This window comes from Xyrauchen texanus, chromosome 27, assembly GCF_025860055.1.
Source record: "Xyrauchen texanus isolate HMW12.3.18 chromosome 27, RBS_HiC_50CHRs, whole genome shotgun sequence".
Taxonomy (NCBI): Eukaryota; Metazoa; Chordata; class Actinopteri; order Cypriniformes; family Catostomidae; genus Xyrauchen; species Xyrauchen texanus.
Genome location: NC_068302.1, coordinates 36,600,482 through 36,618,696, shown reverse-complemented (window position 1 = coordinate 36,618,696; position 18,215 = coordinate 36,600,482). Strand labels below are relative to the sequence as shown.

At 33.8% G+C, this 18,215-nt stretch overlaps 1 protein-coding gene across 2 annotated transcripts in view; it reads right to left on the bottom strand.

The window, feature by feature from the left end:
• The window catches only part of LOC127620726 (sodium- and chloride-dependent creatine transporter 1-like), a 61,548-nt gene that overhangs the window by 14,613 nt on the left and 28,720 nt on the right, over positions 1-18,215 (bottom strand). For both annotated transcript variants that reach the window (XM_052093928.1, XM_052093929.1), the window contains exons 5-12: positions 14,860-14,994; positions 14,031-14,134; positions 13,447-13,571; positions 4,616-4,728; positions 3,240-3,377; positions 2,383-2,485; positions 2,072-2,172; positions 672-842 (exon numbers count right to left, since the gene is read on the bottom strand). In XM_052093928.1, coding sequence (XP_051949888.1) covers positions 672-842; positions 2,072-2,172; positions 2,383-2,485; positions 3,240-3,377; positions 4,616-4,728; positions 13,447-13,571; positions 14,031-14,134; positions 14,860-14,994 — 990 coding nt within the window. The remainder of the gene's footprint in view (positions 1-671; positions 843-2,071; positions 2,173-2,382; positions 2,486-3,239; positions 3,378-4,615; positions 4,729-13,446; positions 13,572-14,030; positions 14,135-14,859; positions 14,995-18,215) is intronic.

Sequence of the window (18,215 nt, the reverse complement as noted above, 5' to 3'; positions counted from 1 at the left end):
TACTGAATGAATCCCATGCAATTACATTCTCTACCGAATAACAATACTATGCTTTTAGGGAGTTCACATTATAATTAGGTGTAAATGTATAAATAAGGAATAATGTACAGTCTTATATCACCCTGAACAGTTAATGTAGCTATGTCCATTATAATGAGAATCTTGCACTTGGTTGTTGAAAAACTAAACTCAAAAATTTTATTTAGTTTCATTAGGTTTTCCCACATTACTACACTCCATGTGTGTGTGTTTGAAAGCAAAAACTGATGGAGAGAAAGCACTGTGATCTATCTACAGTGGAATGACAACCATTAGCCTACTTACTATAAATACACACATTGCTCTCTCATGAGTAATTATAATGCCTTTGATTGAGGTAACTGACCAATAGTCCAAACTTCAGTGGCACCCAACAGCTAAATTAAACTTCTTTGTTTGTAATATTGCTTTCTAATTCTTGTTTAGAATCTGATTTACTTGTTTGTGGGTTCAATCATTGAAAAGTGGGGGCTGGTCAGGTATCATGCAAATAAACAATACTACTCTGATGTGACTCTCCTTAACTTTTGTTATGTTGGAATACATGAATAAAAATACAGCTTATTGCAAAGCATTTTGATTTAGCTAGTTGCAGTCATTGGAAAATAAAATTATGATTACACATTACATACCTCTCTGAATGTTCCCTTGGCTCCAGCAAGCTTGTACACAAGGCTAACAGGGATACAGAGCATGGACGAGAGAGCTAGACACCATCCAATCACCTCTCCCCACCATGGGTACACATACACATTATTGTAGGTCAGAGGCTTGTAGTTCATCAAATGAAAAAGGAAGATACTCTGAAAACACAGGAGAGAAGAGCATCCATATCAGTGCCAGATTTAAAATCATTTTCTGATTTGCTACTGTACAATTACAGACATTGAACTCTGTAACCTATACTCTACTCAGGATAAGAACTTTCTTGAAGAATATATGAGGGCAGCTTTCTAAGAGATAAAGTTTCCTTTCTGATTGTAGTAATGAATGCACATCATAGACCCATATATCTTTGGAAAATGTAAGATTTTTTTATCTTGTCTAATAATCCTGCCACTTGACCAATTAACATGAGTATTAGTTCCTCCTGTTATCAATTTGAACATCTTACAACAGCCTTGTCAACAGACAATAAACATTCTGTTTTCAGTCTTTTTAGTGAACTTCAAATTCTGTGATAGAAATGACAGTGATAACATTTTTAATTTTGAAATAAAATGGCAGACATCTATTTCTTTTTAATTTAATAGTTAGTGTATCTTTCAAAAATGTAAGATTTTTTTGTCTTGTATAATAATCGTGCCGATTGGCCAATTAATGGAGAATTAGTTCCTCCTGTTATCAGTTCAAAAATCTTCCAAAATGCCATGTCAACAGAAAATAAACATTCTGTTTTCAGTCTTTTTAGTAAACTTCCAATTCTGTGATGGAAATGACAGTGATAAAAATTACAATTTTGAAATAAAATGGCAGACTTCTTTGCTTTTTAAGGCTAATTCAAGCCTAGTGTTTATTTGTATCCTAAGAACACAATGAAAAATAATATTTGGTTAGTGATGGTTTATGGTATAATGGTTATTCATTATTTCACTCTGTTTAAATTATCTTAGTTTTGAAAATGTAATATTTTTATGATGGATTTTCATATTTTAAGATTTAAAGTCTGGGTCTGGAACAATGGTAAAACAATAAAATCAATATATAAAAGTTATTTAAAAAGTAGCAAAAGTAAATAATGAAGGCATGACAGAACATTTCCATCACCATTTTAATGTGACTTTCATGTAAAGTTGAAATCTGTTACTTTTAATTAAAAAAAAACAAGTACAAAACATAAAAGTGCCCATAATTAAAGAAACACCTGTAAAAATTGTGTAAACTAAATGTTTTTTTATTTTAGAATTGTGTGTACATCTCATTAGTCACCATTAAATTGTATTATACTGGCTATTGGCCATTAAAAAACTCGACCACTACTAAAACATGAGCATGAACAAGTCAACAAATGGGAGAGTTTTCAAGTACTCACCATGCAAACACATGGAGTTATAAAGGACCAGCACCACTTTATCCACGGGAATGGCCGGTAACCGATCATACGAGCAATATCATCCATGAACCTGTCAGCACCTGCAGACAGCAACACGAACTCAGCACTTTTTTATTTAAGATTAAAAAGTGTTACTGTCAGCACACAGACAGTATACTCTCAGTCCAATATTCTATTTTTATCTCTTATTGCAACAAACACGGCAAGATAAATGCTAGTAATACATATGTAATGTAAATAAAACTGATGAGAGATAAAACATAACAATAATTACACTAAGCGATTCTCACCATAAACCCACGCGACAACCACGCATTCCCAGAATGCTTGCCACAGCAGGGTCATTCCACTGGCTGAATAGTAGTCAAAAAGCTGGAAGACATACATCCCTCCCTAGAAAAGCAAACGTAGCAGAAATTGTATATGGGTCAACAGGAAATTAAAATCTACCCTAGTTACTATGTTAATAATTGTCCCTGGTCTTATGGTGCATGACTAATCAGCATGATATTTAAAACAATATATATTTATTGTTTGATAATCTTTTACTGTATGTGTATAATGTGCACTTTACAAGTGTTGCTACTGTAGCAATAAATGTCCCATGAGGGATTAATAAAAAGTTTTCTCTTCTATTCTATTAACCAATAATATCATAACCTAACTTTTGATAATCCAAACAATTAAGTCCCATCCCACATTATATCCCAATGAATATTCTTGTTGCAATAGAACATATGTAAAACTATGGAAGTTACTGTAAATGCAATTAAAAGCCATTGCATATTGTCTTTAAATAGGAACAATGTTAAAATGTCATCCATGTTAGAAAAAACAATCAACCTAATTTAATGCTACCTGTCAGTTATTTTATTTTTCATTAAGATTCTTTGAAGTTTCCTTGTAGAAAAAACAACTCTGAGTTAGATCACCCCCAGACTTTACTACAACATGCACTGAAGGAAGATCAGTCTCTCAATATCTGAATATGATGACCTAATACACAATGAAAGTGTTAAACTAATATGTTCTTATCTGAAAATGTATAACACTCTATTGATGATAAGGGCATTCAATTTGCATCCTCACACTCGACAATATTACTCTTGATCTCATTATAAAGGGGTGTTTTAAAAAAGGTACTCACCTGTGTAACCATGGAGAGATCTATAATGAAGCATAATAAACAGCAGATTGCCACAGCAACTTCGCGCTGATAACGCATGTAATACTTTCCAGGGAAAAGATCAAGAATCCCAGTTACGAAACCCTCCACACCAACAAACTGTGAAGAAAAGTGAAAAACATATCTGTTACTCTAGGTGACTAATAATTAAAACATTTGTTTTTAATAAAAGGCTTATGAATTATTTTTATATGAAGTAATTTAAATGGGTCGCATAAATATTTTTTATGATTTAAAAGATTGTTTTCTGAAGATTGTTTTCTTTTTAGACTAGTCGGCTTCAAAATTTCCATTTAAACGTCAGTGAAATTAGTCGTTCAGCACATCCCTACAAAACAAAAAGGTAGAAATTTATTAATAATTTTAAATAATTCAAAAGGAGAAAATATCGCTTAATAAAAAGTTAATTTCTAGCACTGGACCGTAAAAAAAGAGGGTGGCATTAAAAGTTTCCCTACACACAGATATGGTAGTGATATCGTGTAGGCCAGTGATATGATGGTATGTAAGCAGGTTTCAGGGGGTACATGAAAATAATTGGATTTTACTATTTTGAACCTTTAAAACAAAATGCATTGCTTAAAATAAAAATAATAGGGATTAGGGATGATTAAAAATATAGATTTTCCGATCTCCATCTGAACGATCCTGATATTGATTCTTAAAATCCAGAGATCGATCTTTTGCTCAATGCAAAGCACCCAGATCCATTCACTGCATGTCGAGAGTAAAAGTTTGGTTTGGTTCGCGTTTTACCATAAACATATGTATATATGCAATTTCAAGGTATCATTTACTGATGTAATACACTGAATTTGTACATTTTGTAAAAGCTTAAATGGTACCAAAATTATTAAAAACTAATGATACAACACAATTTGTAAAAGTAATATTCCATAATGTACCAAGTTAGATGGTCCTCTCTATGATTACCAATATAAGCAAAGACATTTTCTATCATATGGATGCAAAATGGACATAATATACCCAGAAGTATCTGAATTCGAATCAAGAGCTTGTGAATTGGAATCGAATCAGGAAATCTTTATCAATACCCAGCCCTACTAGGGATGTTAATATATACACCCAATACTACTTGATTAATTATAATCAATGTTAATGATAACATTAAATTATATTTAGTCTTTGGTACATATCTTTGGTTTAGTGTCAATAAAGGGGTACTTGAGCCTTACTGGAGTTGCAGTGGGGGTACTTATGGCAAAAAAGTTTGGGAAACACTGATGTAGGCCCAGTCTCTTACAGACAGGCGCACCACCTATACCTCCTGACCTTTAACCTCATCACTCTCTGCAAGTCTTTCTTAGTGAACTGACCTGACTGTCCAGTCCCAGCAGTAGCAGCATGATGAAGAACAGGGCAGCCCACACCGGAGCCATGGGCATCAGAGATACGGCTTTAGGATACGCTATGAATGCCAGACCGGGGCCTGCAGGGAGAAAAGTTGCATGAGAGGGATGTCATCACGGGCTACACGCCGCCCGCAACTCAGACACACTTACAGCACCAACGGAACAGAGAGACAGCACTGAATAAAAGAGAGAGAATGAGAGAAAGAAGCACCTGGATGAGGTGATACTGAGTGATAGCTCGTGAAAAAAGGGGAGGGACAATTTAATATTTTCCTATTTGTTTTATAGTTTTTATTCTTATTGGTTGTAAGAAATATGGCATGTAGAATTTGTTTATCACTAGCATAACTGAGGATGTTGAAATGTTTTTAGACATTTAAGAGAAAACGCCAGTGTCTCAGAGACATCTATGTATGTTAATATTTAGGTTCTATCAGTTAACGTTATGTTAACATTGGTCATTTATCATAATACTGGTATCACACCAAAGTCCAAAAATGTATACTTTTTAGTATATGTTCAGACAAATGTAAAAAGTAAGTTTAACTTTGTTAAGTGCAAATTAGTCTTGAGTTTGTCATTTGAAACATTGTAAGTCACTAAAAGCAGATCAAATCATCCACTAAATGAATAAATGTAAACTGAACTGAGCTGGCTGATGCAGTAATCAAATGACATGAAATTGTGCACTCTTTCGATCTAAAATTAGATACTGTATTGGAGTGGGAGAGAGTTACTACTCACAACAGATACAAAGCCAAACTCTTAAAAAAGTAATATTATAAATTTGTATGATGTATACTGATTCCCTAAGATCCACTTTCTGTATAATGTGAGTAAAGTTTTTTGTGCCAAAATTCATAATTTTGCTTTTCATAACAAATTTGTATCCTTTTTCAAAACCTTTGAATTAATATGACCATTTTTATATTTTTGCTGTTGTAACTTTAAGACTTCTAAGTAAACACCCTCTTTACAAGTTTTGCTGCTCTCACGAACAGAGGGCAGATTTGTTGTAGAATCCATTATGTTTTTTAATGGCTTCATTCTTTAATAACAGCCTCGTTTCGCAGCCTGGATTACATCAGTCTCACAAAACAACTTGTGCTTACTGTGGCAAGATTTTTTTTTGAATCTTTTAGATTTAGCTGGTTTTCTGCAAGTTAGACAAACACAATGTGCTTAAACTAACAACACATAAACAATTATAATCTTTCATGTCTTTATTGAGCACATCCCATTAAACATTCACAGTGCTGTGGAAAAAGTAAGTGAACCCTTAGATTTAATAACGGGTCGATCTTAATTTGGCTGCAATATCCTCAACTAAGCGTTTTTGGAAGCTGCGGATTAGACCTGCACAATGTTTAGTCAGGATTTTGTATCATTCTTCCTTACATAACTGCTTCAACTCAGTCATATTCTTAGGTGTGAACGGCTCTTGAGGTCATTCCACAGCATCTCTATTGGGTTGAGGTCTGGGCTCTGACTGGGCCACTCCAAAAGGTGTATATATATTTTTTTAAGCCATTTTTTGGTGGATTTACTTAATTGAAGGTGGATTTAGGTCATTGTCTTGCGGCATCACCCAACTTCTACTGAGCTTCAGCTGGCACACAGCCACCCTGATATTATTCTGTAGGATATATTTTAAATTTCCCCCAATGATGGCAAGTGGTTCAGGCCCCAAAGCAGCTCCAAACCTTGATGCTCCCTCCACCATACTTCACCATTGGGAAGATGTTTTCATGTTGGATTGTGGTGCCATACGTAGTGCTGCATATTCTTCCCCCCAAAAAATCTAATTTAGTTTCATCAGTCCACAACATTTTTGGGAAAGCAATGTTTTTATTGGTAAATAGCTGGTTCCTTTGTGGTGTCCTGCCATGGACACCATGCCTGTTAAACATTTTCTGTATAGTAGACTCATGAACAGAGTTGTGAACCAGTTCCTTTGATTCCTTCAAGTCTTTATTTTTTTTACCTCATTGAGCATTCTGTGGTGTGCCCTTTGAGTCATCTTGGCTGGATGACCACTTCTAGGGAGAGTAGCCAAATTACTAAATCATCCCTATTTATAAACAATTTGTCTAACTGTGGACTATCTGAGCTCTTTGAGATAACTTTGTAATCTTTTCAAGCTTTATGCAAAGCAACTATTCTTTTATTATTGGTCTTCAGAGATCTCTTTTTGCGAGGCATGGTCTACTTTAGCAGATGCGTCCTGTGAATTGCAAGCTCAAAATGTTTGTGTGCTATTTATAAATCAAAGTATCTATAACCCACACCTCCAATCTTGTTTCAGTTCAGTGACATTATTATCCACAATGTGGAAATTTGTCTTCGGCTTCACCATACACAATAAAAACACCAGCACATCACATAAAACAGCATAGGAAAAAAACATAAACAAATATTATCCATTAAAAGTATACCCTCGGCACGCATATTCAAATACCTACCTACCCAAGTTTTATTAATTGGATGCCAGGTTTGCCAACTCCCTACTCTATTCAGCTTTTGTTGACGTCATTATCCTAGGGGTTCACATACTTTTTCCAACCTACAATGTGAATTTTTAAATGATTACTAGTTAAGGAGATTGTGTTTGTTCATTACTTAGATGAAGATCAAACCAGATTTTAAGACAAATATACTACAGTATAATATACTGTATAAAGTATACATAAATGCAGGTAATTCCAAAGGGTTAACATACTTTTTCTTGCCACTGTAAATGTGCTGCTAAGACTGTTAATCAGACTGAAATGATCAGGGAGCTTGTTAAAAATACACTTCAGCTGCTTGTTTCTAAATTGCAGATGCAGAGAGTAGGTGCTACACATAGCCAGGATAATTTGTTTTTTTTTTAGGCTATTTTCAATTAAGACTAGTTTTGGAATGAAGAGGAAGTTTTCAAGTTCTGATAGTTACAGTATGTTTACATAGTACAACACTTTTATTTTAAAATATCAAACAAAAGATTTATTTTGATTTCTTGTTATATGACCCCTTGAAGGGACTACAGGGGTAGGGTAAAACGTCATGTTTTGCCAGTGTATATTACCAGCAAAGTTTTTACACTTTAAATAAAATAAATGAAATTATTTGATTACTGACAGATGACATGATAGAGGTCAGCCAATGGAAATACGCTGTGACATCCAGAGGAACTATTCTATTTTTAATGTCATGAGTTACAGTTGAATGACTGTGCTCCTTGATTCAACAAAGTCTCATGTTTGGAAAAGGTTAGTGCTAGATGTAAGCTTTTTATTGCATTGTGGTTTAGTTCAAATAGATTTAGATGCCAGCGGTACGTCTGGCACTTTCAGGTTTACGGATTTGTGGATTTGAAAACTATAAATTTGATACATTTTGATTTTCCCTATCCTTACCAGAGGATGGATGAGCCTAATTCTGGAACTACGTTATGCTGTGCATTTCGGGCCTGCCTGTGTCACAACCATGTGAAGCGGACAGTCATAGGGTCTGACTTTAGGGCTAGGCTGTAGTAGAGGTGTAAATGCTAACATTAGATATCAGAGGTTTACCTGCATTGGCAGACTGCTCCAGGACCCCTCTTGAAATCGAGATGTGCACATCTCAAGAGGCAAAGTTCCTGGTTAAATAATCCTTAAATTAATACTTAAATAAAGCCAAAATATAGATATAGAGATATAAATGAATATATATGAATCACAAGATATAGAACGGGACTGAAGACAATCAAGGAAATCTAGTCAAAGCATAAAATTTATACTAGGGAATCTAGTTTGCTTTCTAACTGTAACTGTAATTCCGATTGTGTGCTGCAGGAAAATGAAAAATAAGAAAAAGCCACAAACAATGTGTCAATGGTTTCCATCTCAAATGTTTCTGGATACACCACATCACAACCCAATCGAACATCACAACATTGTTCTTTAAGTACACACACACACACACACACACACACAACAGCACCTTGGCATCTGCCTCTAAACATCATTCTACACACATCAACAGACAAACACATAAGGGGAAAGACAAGGGCTAACACACACATGCATTCTTACACACACACTTTCAAAACATGCATGTGTGTGTCCACATTTGCTGTTCTTCCTGATATTTTTGTAACACCTATAACAAAAATTAACCTTGTTAACCATAGTTTCCACCAAATCACCCTAGTTACTACAGGTACGTTACTACAACAAAACTGTGTAAGGTAATATTTTGCCTAATCTAATGAAGAAAAAAATTTGCCAATATGACTGAAAGATTCAGATAGCTTCAAACACTGTTTTAAGATCCAATATTAGGGTGTGTTTTCAACTTCGGGTACCTTCAGCAATATGGAAGTACTGTTAAATGTTTTTTTTTTATTTACTCTCTAACAAGTTTTTTTTATTTGTCTACTTGCAATGTCAACAGAGTATGTACATGCATCACAGTAGATTTATATCACATTTGTCATTTCTTTTTTTTTTTTTTTTTTTACTCCCACAACAGTGTAATTCCCACACATCTCAAATTCTGAATTGTGTTCAACAGTATTCTGTGGTAGACATGACAGGGATGGAAATTACATTTTTAACGAATATTTTATTTGTATATCCTTTGTATTGCTAAGGCTAATTACGTAGCTAACTTTTTATGAATTCAAAATACACACAATTCTGTAATATTATCACACTTTTTGCATAATTTGACAAAATTACAGCTTGAATGGTAAAAATGGCCAATAAAAATATTCTTTCATAAGTGAATAACTTTATTAAGGGCAAAATCATTTGGTATGGTGGAAACAATTTTGGGACAGAAGTCATTTTTTAAAAATGTATAAAAATAGTTTTCACACAAACACTGAAATGGTTTAAATGTTCATTTCAGACTTTTAGTTTTAGTTATTTCAGACTAAATGTTTAGTTTAGACTATAGTTTTAAAGATGTCATTATCTGTATTTTTATGTTGGATTTTCATAGTTTAATAATACACATTTGGATCTGGGACAAGGTTGAAACAATAAATTCTATAAATAATAGGAATTTGAAAAGTTCCAAAAATAAATGACGAAGGACCGGTAAAAGGTCAGAATCAGTTTTAATGTGACCTTCATATTACAAGAAGAAGAAAGGAAATGGAAAATATCAATGAATTAGGGCCAGAGCACTGATGGTGCGAGGACCCTATTGTTCTACTAGGATTTTACAATTTTTTCCCCAAATTAATTGCATTTTTGAGGGCCTAAACATACTCGAAATCTCATGAAACTTTGCACACACATCAGAATTGGGGAAAATGTATTTCATTGGTTTCAGAATTAGGTGTGGCAAAATGGCTCAATAGCGCCACCTACAATCTGATGTGTGCTTTACGCTATATTTAACCTACACGTACAAATCGGTACACACATGTAACATGCCAATGCCTACAAAAAAGTCTCTTAAACCCAAGCCCTAAACTCAACAGGAAGTCAGCCATTTTTATTTTTCTCTTAAATATTTGTGATTTCCAGGCTTCGTACTTTAACTCGTCCAAGAGATTTCATCAGATCTACTTCTTATTTGGTTATTCTAATCTAAACACCTTGGCTATGCTAAATTGCAAAGCTTTTGAGTTTTCACTGCACGCCGTGGCGGTCTGAACATTTTTTATGTTTCGCCATGAAACAGGAAGTTGTTATAACTCATACATACAATGTCCAATCTGCCCCAAACTTCACATGTTTGATAATAGTCCCGGCCTGAATACATCTACATAGCTACATGTATGCACTAGCCATATTAGACACTATATCAGACATACATACCATGGCAAAACAAAACAAATCTGCTAAAAAATAATGATTATTAAAATCAGAAAAGGTATGTTTGTAAAGGGGTGTTCTTCATTATAGAGTAAAAACCTTAACTGTAGTTACTAGGGCATGGTGGAGGGAACTATGGTTACTATAGAAATGTTTTATAAGGGATGTAGACTGCTATGATATAATTAACACTTGTGTAATATTAGCGTTCTTTTTATGGTCACTGCATGCCACATCTATTTAGTGATCCATGCTAGCGAGACAAGGATTTGAGTCACTTGTATGAACCTAGTGGCACCTTGCCAGGTCATTTAAAAAAATTAGCACTTCGTAACCTCACTGTCCATTCTCTCCTTCAGGCCAAGAACATGTTGTCCTTTACAGAGCATTAACAAACCAGTGCACTAGTTCTGTGCCTCAAGGTAAAACTGATTTTGAAATGGCACACAGGACAAATTGAACATGCAGAGGAACAGAGTAAAACCATTATCGCTAAAATGCCCATGGGGCTCATGATATTAAAGATTGGATATGTTCTTGTTTTAAAAAACAGGCTATAACAAGGAACCATTTTCAAAAGTCTACATCCAATTAATATGCTTTGCTATAAGATTAAACTATATTGGTTTAAATTGTGGGGTCAGCTATGGTTCGCATTAAGTGATAAATCTCATGCTCAAACATTATTATATGGTTTAATGATTTTAAAAACACCCTGTTAAATACAGTTGATGGGTAAACTGAATGTCAGTAAAACTAAATGTTTCAATCAAATAATTCTAATGAAAACAATGTTCAGAAAATGACTTCACATTCACACAACTTAATTTAGTTTACCCTATGAATTTGAGAGAAATAACACTATTACCAAGGCATTATCAGGAGTGTAACAACACTTTAATTTCATAGCGAAGCTTCTTAGGATTTAAAGTTCATGTAAGGAAATGTTAAGTATGCTAATATATACGTGTCTTTAGGAAAAGTTATATATTAGACATGTTGAAACCAGCTACAAAACATGAGTGACCTTTAACCAGCCATGTTCACTGTTCTTGATAAATTAGCTATACCATGCTATACTGTCATGAAGTAAGCCATAAATTGCTTTGAAGTTACATAAATTCAATGTCTTCTCCTTAATAAACTACCTAAATACAACAACTGATTGTGATGTAAAGAACAATGTCTTGGCTTTGTAAAAAGAACATAAATTTTTTGTGCTCATGTGCATTTTTAAATGTATTTTTCAACATTTTGCATGATCCTATAGTTTTGTACAGACGTTGTACAAAGTCTATTATAAAAGATTGTTTTGACATGGTAGATTGTTATCATTAGATGTTATATACAGATATAATATGTTGTGTTATGTACAGATTATTAGCAATAACTTTAATAGGCAGAAGGACTAGTGGTATTCAAACATTAAATGCGAGACATGTACGTGAAATGTGGTAACAGGTTTTGCATTCATGAGTGTCGAAGTAGAGCATGCTGGGCTTTATATTCCTGCTGCATACTATTAGTCTAGTCTGAGACATCTGTTCATTAATATAATTTCATTTCTATCATAAATGATCTGTGTTGCATTATGGACATGGACAAAGATTATTTTTAATATTAAAGTAAAACTCAAAATACGGTAATCAATGATCGACTTCTATGTGGGCAAATCAAGGCATTTCATCCCGGGAATCAGATTGTGTGTGTGGATGACGCAGTATGCAGAAACAAGTGAGACTGTTCTTATTTTGATAAAGGAGACTAATCAATATCTTTCTGTCTCACACATACTGTATATACCTGCATTCAGAACAGACAGACAGACAAACAGATGCACGCACGCACACACACACACACACACACATTTACTAAGATATCTAAATGAGGACACACCATGGAATTCTATTTATAATTACTACAGACTAACCCAAACCCACACCCTAACTGTAAAAATAAAACTGTTTTTCATAATTTTTAGAATTATAAAAAAACAGTATATGCTTTATTTATGAATAGATTTTCCATTTGAGGATGTCCCTGAATGTCCTCAAAGGCAGGTCAGATTTAACACAATTTTGACCCCAAATAATAGCCAAGTATGTACAAATACACACACAAACACACAGTTGTTTTTAGTGTGAGGACATACCAGAGTACTAAAGAAAACTAAAACTTCACCCCTAAAAGAAAATGTTATAGAAAAACAAATTAACTTAGTTTTTTTTTTTTTAAATTGATGATATCCCTGGATTGTTTTTCGTAATAGACCCCAGTTAGCTAAGTTACCGCCCCCCCCACACACACACACACTCTCTTACCCACCCTTGTACAAATTTTGAAATACAGAAACTTACAGTGACACACAGTTGTGTTAATTTCTGAACCATTATTTCTTATTAACATTATTAACTCACTCACAAAGACAAGTATGCACACACACACACACACACACACACACACACACACACACACACACACACACACACACACACACACACACAGCTGATTCTATAGTCCCTTATATGATTAAAAAATACAAAAATATGATTAAGAGCAAATAACATTCTAATTAAATCTCATGATTTCCATTTATATTATACCTTCAAAAATAATATCAAAACAAAAACAGACATTAACAGTAATACACAATACAAGCAACATATCACTCTGCATTAATTCATTAATTCACAAAAACATCCTTGCATTAAATATTGATTTAATAAATTATTTACTACAACCAGTAGTTGGACCAATACAGGCATTCACTTATGTGCACTAAAAACAACAGTGTGTGAAGTGAATTATTCAACATCTGCTTTAAGATACATGTTTTTCAGGTCTGGTACTTATATTGCGGCTGCATGGCACATAAATGTAATTTTAAGCAGACACATATACTTTATGAATACACAGTTTGCTTTACCACTCAAATCCAATACAGTGCATAATCTATCTTGTGTAATAAAGTATATGGTAGCAGGAGCACTAGACTCTTACCTGATTCAGCCACTTTTGAGATGTCCACACCCTGCTCGGATGCCATGAAACCCAGGATAGAGAAGACGACAAAACCAGCAAAGAAACTGGTGCCACTATTAATAAGAGCCAGCACAAACGCATCCCTGAGAGGAGAGGAAGAAACAGACATTAACTACAGGTTGGGTAACACATTATATATGGGTGTTTCTTTAACGTCTGTCAATTTCTGACCACAGGGGTTGTTTTCAAACTTTTTGTTTTTGTTATATGAAGTTCATGTTAGAACTTACAATAATGGATATTATGAATATTATGGCAACCTGATAAATAACCAATCAAAGTGCTTTGTGCATTAAAGTCAAAGCAAAGCATTGCTAATTCAACACTTCTGGCTACTAATGCATCCAGGAAATTTGAGATCTATGAAAACAGAGGCAGTGTGTTCTGCTGGATTGCCATATTATTAAAATAGAGCCTCTCTGATTCGATGAATATAACAGACACAATGTCTTTTGAAATAAAAACACTGTGGCTCTCAAAGTTAGTGAAACGTCATAACAAAATCTGTCCTTTGTGTCTTCAAGGCTGCGGTGGTGGCTTACTTATAGCAGTCGTTGTTGAATCGGTTATAGCTGCCAAGAGCGGTGAGGGCCCCAAGCCCAATTGCGTAGGAGAAAAAGATTTGAGTACCAGCATCGATCCAGACCTGAGAGAGAGACAGAATGAGTTATGACAGTCAGACAAACATACATCTACCTCTGATAATTGAACACAAAGTAGCTCAAAGTACTCTGGAGAGAGATGTTAAACCAAAGTAAGTTTAAAGTTGCTTAGAGTAAAGTGCTTTGAATCTGTAGAATAAAGCAGAATTAAAGTATTTTGTATGGGACCTACAGTGGCGTACAAATGTCTTCATTGAAAATCTGAGATTCTACATCTAATTTAACCTTGATAAAATGTGGAAAGTTTAAAGATGTTAAGACAAAGTGAATAAGAAAATTTTTAGATTCTATACTAATTACATTTTAGCTAATATGTGACATTGGCCATGGTAACTCCTTTATATATAAAGATTTCATTGAAGCACACAAGATGCTTTTTGGAACATTCCTAATTCATGCTGGGATAACATGGATCATCAAATTTTGTCCATGCCTGTCTCAGTGCATGGTGTCAACAAAGCAAAAGTGGGATATACCATATACAAAGAAATTCTCATGTTAACTTTTCACTCTGATCATATCATTTGAAATTATTAATTATTTTTAATAAAAAAAAAATAAAACAAAACAGAAACATTTTACGAGTGGACTAAACAGAATTTTTTATCACAATAAAAAGAGGGATCAATAGAGGGAGAAAAAATTAAGAAGTTGAGAAATAATTGGATAAAAGCAGACCATTATGTGAACATTTCTGTAAAGGTCTTACCTGTGGTTCTCCTAGCTTGGACCAGTCAGGTTTAACATAATACAAGATCCCATCATATGCACCAGGAAGAGTTACACCCCTCACCAGAAGAATAATCAGTACCACATACGGGAACGTGGCAGTGACATACACAATCTGTAAAAATGGAAACAGAGAAAAACATTCATTACACATATTGTATTGTAGTTGACAAATAAAGAGAATTCTGCCCCCCCTCCGATGTCAAGTTGGTATTGCCCAAATAGTGTAGTGTAATTGTTTATATATATATATATAAAAAATATTATCCAACGTAAAAAAAAGGCCCAAACTAGATATTAAACATTCTAAAATTTTAATGCAAAACCGCATGTTGAAGGTTTGTTGACAATTCTCTGCTGCCTTCAATTCTGAGACAGTCAATCCACGCATCTTATCACGTGGCTCGTTGTGCATGACACCACGGAGACTCACAGCATGTGGAGGCTCATGCTATTCTCTGCGATTCATGCACAACTTACCACACGCCCCATTGAGAGCGAGAATCACTCATCGTGACCACGAGGAGGTTACCCCATGTGACTCTACCTTCCCTAGCAACCGGGCCAATTTGGATGTTTAGGAGACCTGGCTGGACTCACTCAGCACACCCTGGATTCGAACTCACGACTCCAGGGGTGGTAGTCAGCATCAATACTCGCTGAGCAACCCAGGTCTTGACTATTGAATATTAGACTACATAGTGTTATTCGTCTTTAAAATGTATTTAATTTAAAAAGGATATTGTATATTTTACGTGCTATAACCGACTGGTCACCATTTCTTTTAAAGGGGTTATGTTATGAGGAATCACATTTTCCTTGACACTTTGACATATGAGAGTTCTTACTACTATAAAATCATAATATAAATTTAAGAACTCAAAACTTAAACCCCAATGCAATAAAAGCATTTTATGACCTATCAAGCAAACTTGAGAGCTTGGCAGTACAACGCTGTAGATGTTGTTGAATTTTGTATGACAAATTACTTATGTTCATCATTTGTAAGTTGCTTTCGGAAAACCATCTGCTAAATTACTAAATTGAAATGTAAATTTCAATGGCCACAACTTAATGCCCACATTTAAACTTCACATAAATTCCCCATCCCTTGCACATATGTATGTTTATTAAATATTTAAAAATATTAAAATACAAAAGTATATATATATATATACATACATATATATATATATATATATATATATATATATATATATATATATATATATATATATATATATATATATATATATATATATATACAGGTATATATATATATATATATATATATATATATATATATATATATATATATATATACAGGTATATATATATATATATATATATATATATATATATATATATATATATATATATATATATATATAGTTTAACACATTTAACCATATTTTAATCCACTTCAAGGAATTCTGCAAATTTCCCACCAAAATCAGTGCAGAAAATGCAAATGTTTTAGCTAGGTGAGGGATGGTATTTTTCCCAATCCTATGTTTTTTCCATGATTGGTAAACGGTGTTAGCAAATGTTATTGTTTGATAAATGATCTTGCATATGCTAAACTGACCGTAAAAAGTATGCCATCTTCTAATTATACTCATGTAATCTATAAAACGTAATCTAGTCCAAGCAAATACTATCTTGCAATTTACTTGCATTGTGTCTGTAAAGACTCTTTATCTTTCTTGGGTCTCAGCAAGGACAGACAGTGTTAGTCACATGTTCAGCATTCTGTCATGTGAATAAAGTTGAGAAGCACGTACCACACATCTCACTCCCTTCTGCTATCAGATCATCTCTGATACTTCAGCAAGGAGTGGTTTATCGAGTCAGTGGTTGGTTTTAAACTGTGTGAACTTTGACCTCTTATGACATGAAAGGGGCTGGTATCAGGGAACATTTGAGACATGCTCATTCACAGTGTTGCTGGTTTATAAACTAGGCTCATATGCTACTGTTAAGTCCAACAGGACTGGCAGCCTTCTTCAGTTATTCCACATAAAAGTAGGCCAGGCATTCTAGATCAAGCCCATCACATTTAAGCACACTGCTCGACCGTAGTTATTTACAGACTTTACTTGTTCTAGCAAAACTGTCTTCTGAATTCCCTGGGGAAGATGAATCCACTCTCAAAGTACAATGCTGCCAGTTACGACAGAAACATGGCCGATATTTATGACGTGCATGGCATAGAAAGAACTTTCTGGATTTACTGCGTCATTCTAACTTCTTCTGTTTGTATACTCTTTGTCTCCTTTCCAGTCCAGAGCTCGCTTGAGTACAGAGCCAACAAAACATGTTGTCTTGAGTAGTCAAAAGACATCAAAAGATTATAATGTATCCTGACATTGCTAAATAGAGTGAAAAAAACCCCAATCAATAGTGATGTGATTGTCTCTATATTTGCACTACGTTACTCATATAGAGAAAAAAGTCTTTGTCCTTTCTCTGACTGTTCAGATATCTTTGAGATACTTACACCTCACTGCTACAGTAAAACAAAGCAAAATACTTGTAATATGACTACATTACACTTTAAAATGTGCATAATCAGATAAGAGTTACTTTTATGGATTACTTGATTACATATTTGTAACATTACAAATACTATCAAACATGATAAAAAAGGTAAGACAGATTTTTCATGACCCTTAAAGTACCTTTAAGATTTACTCAGTGATGGACAAAAAACGTGTTGCTGTTTCTTAAACATGGGAAGTTTTAACTTAATACAATTGGTAAATAATTAATTTAAAATTAATGATTACATTTTAAAAACATGCAATAAGTAATCCAAATATCATGATTACAGTTTTAGTTGTGTAAATGAAATCAGTACTGGATTACGTTTCAGAAGTAATCTACCCAATACTGGTTGTATGAACAACTTTTAATGTGCTTTTATTGCATTTTTTGTCCTTTTGGAGCTTGCAAGACATTGTCACTATGAACTGTCATTGGATTAAAAAGATCTGTTTAAAGATTCTTCAAAAAATATTTTTGTATTCCAAAGAAATAAGAAAATAAATAGGTAAATAATAAATTTCAGTAGATTTTTCTCCTCCAAACAATGAGCAAGAAAAACATAAATAAAAACCCAGTGATCTCATGTGACTAGAATTTAAAAAGAGATCTAAACAATTTCTCAAACTGTGCTCAGATACAAAAATTCAGAGATTTCAATATGAACCTCAAACATTTCTCATCAAATTCTCCCTTGAACAAATAATCTTAGTTATGCCATTCATTTAATTTCATCTACACTCCTACTTCAAATCAAATCAAATCAAATCAAATCACTTTACTGTCACACTA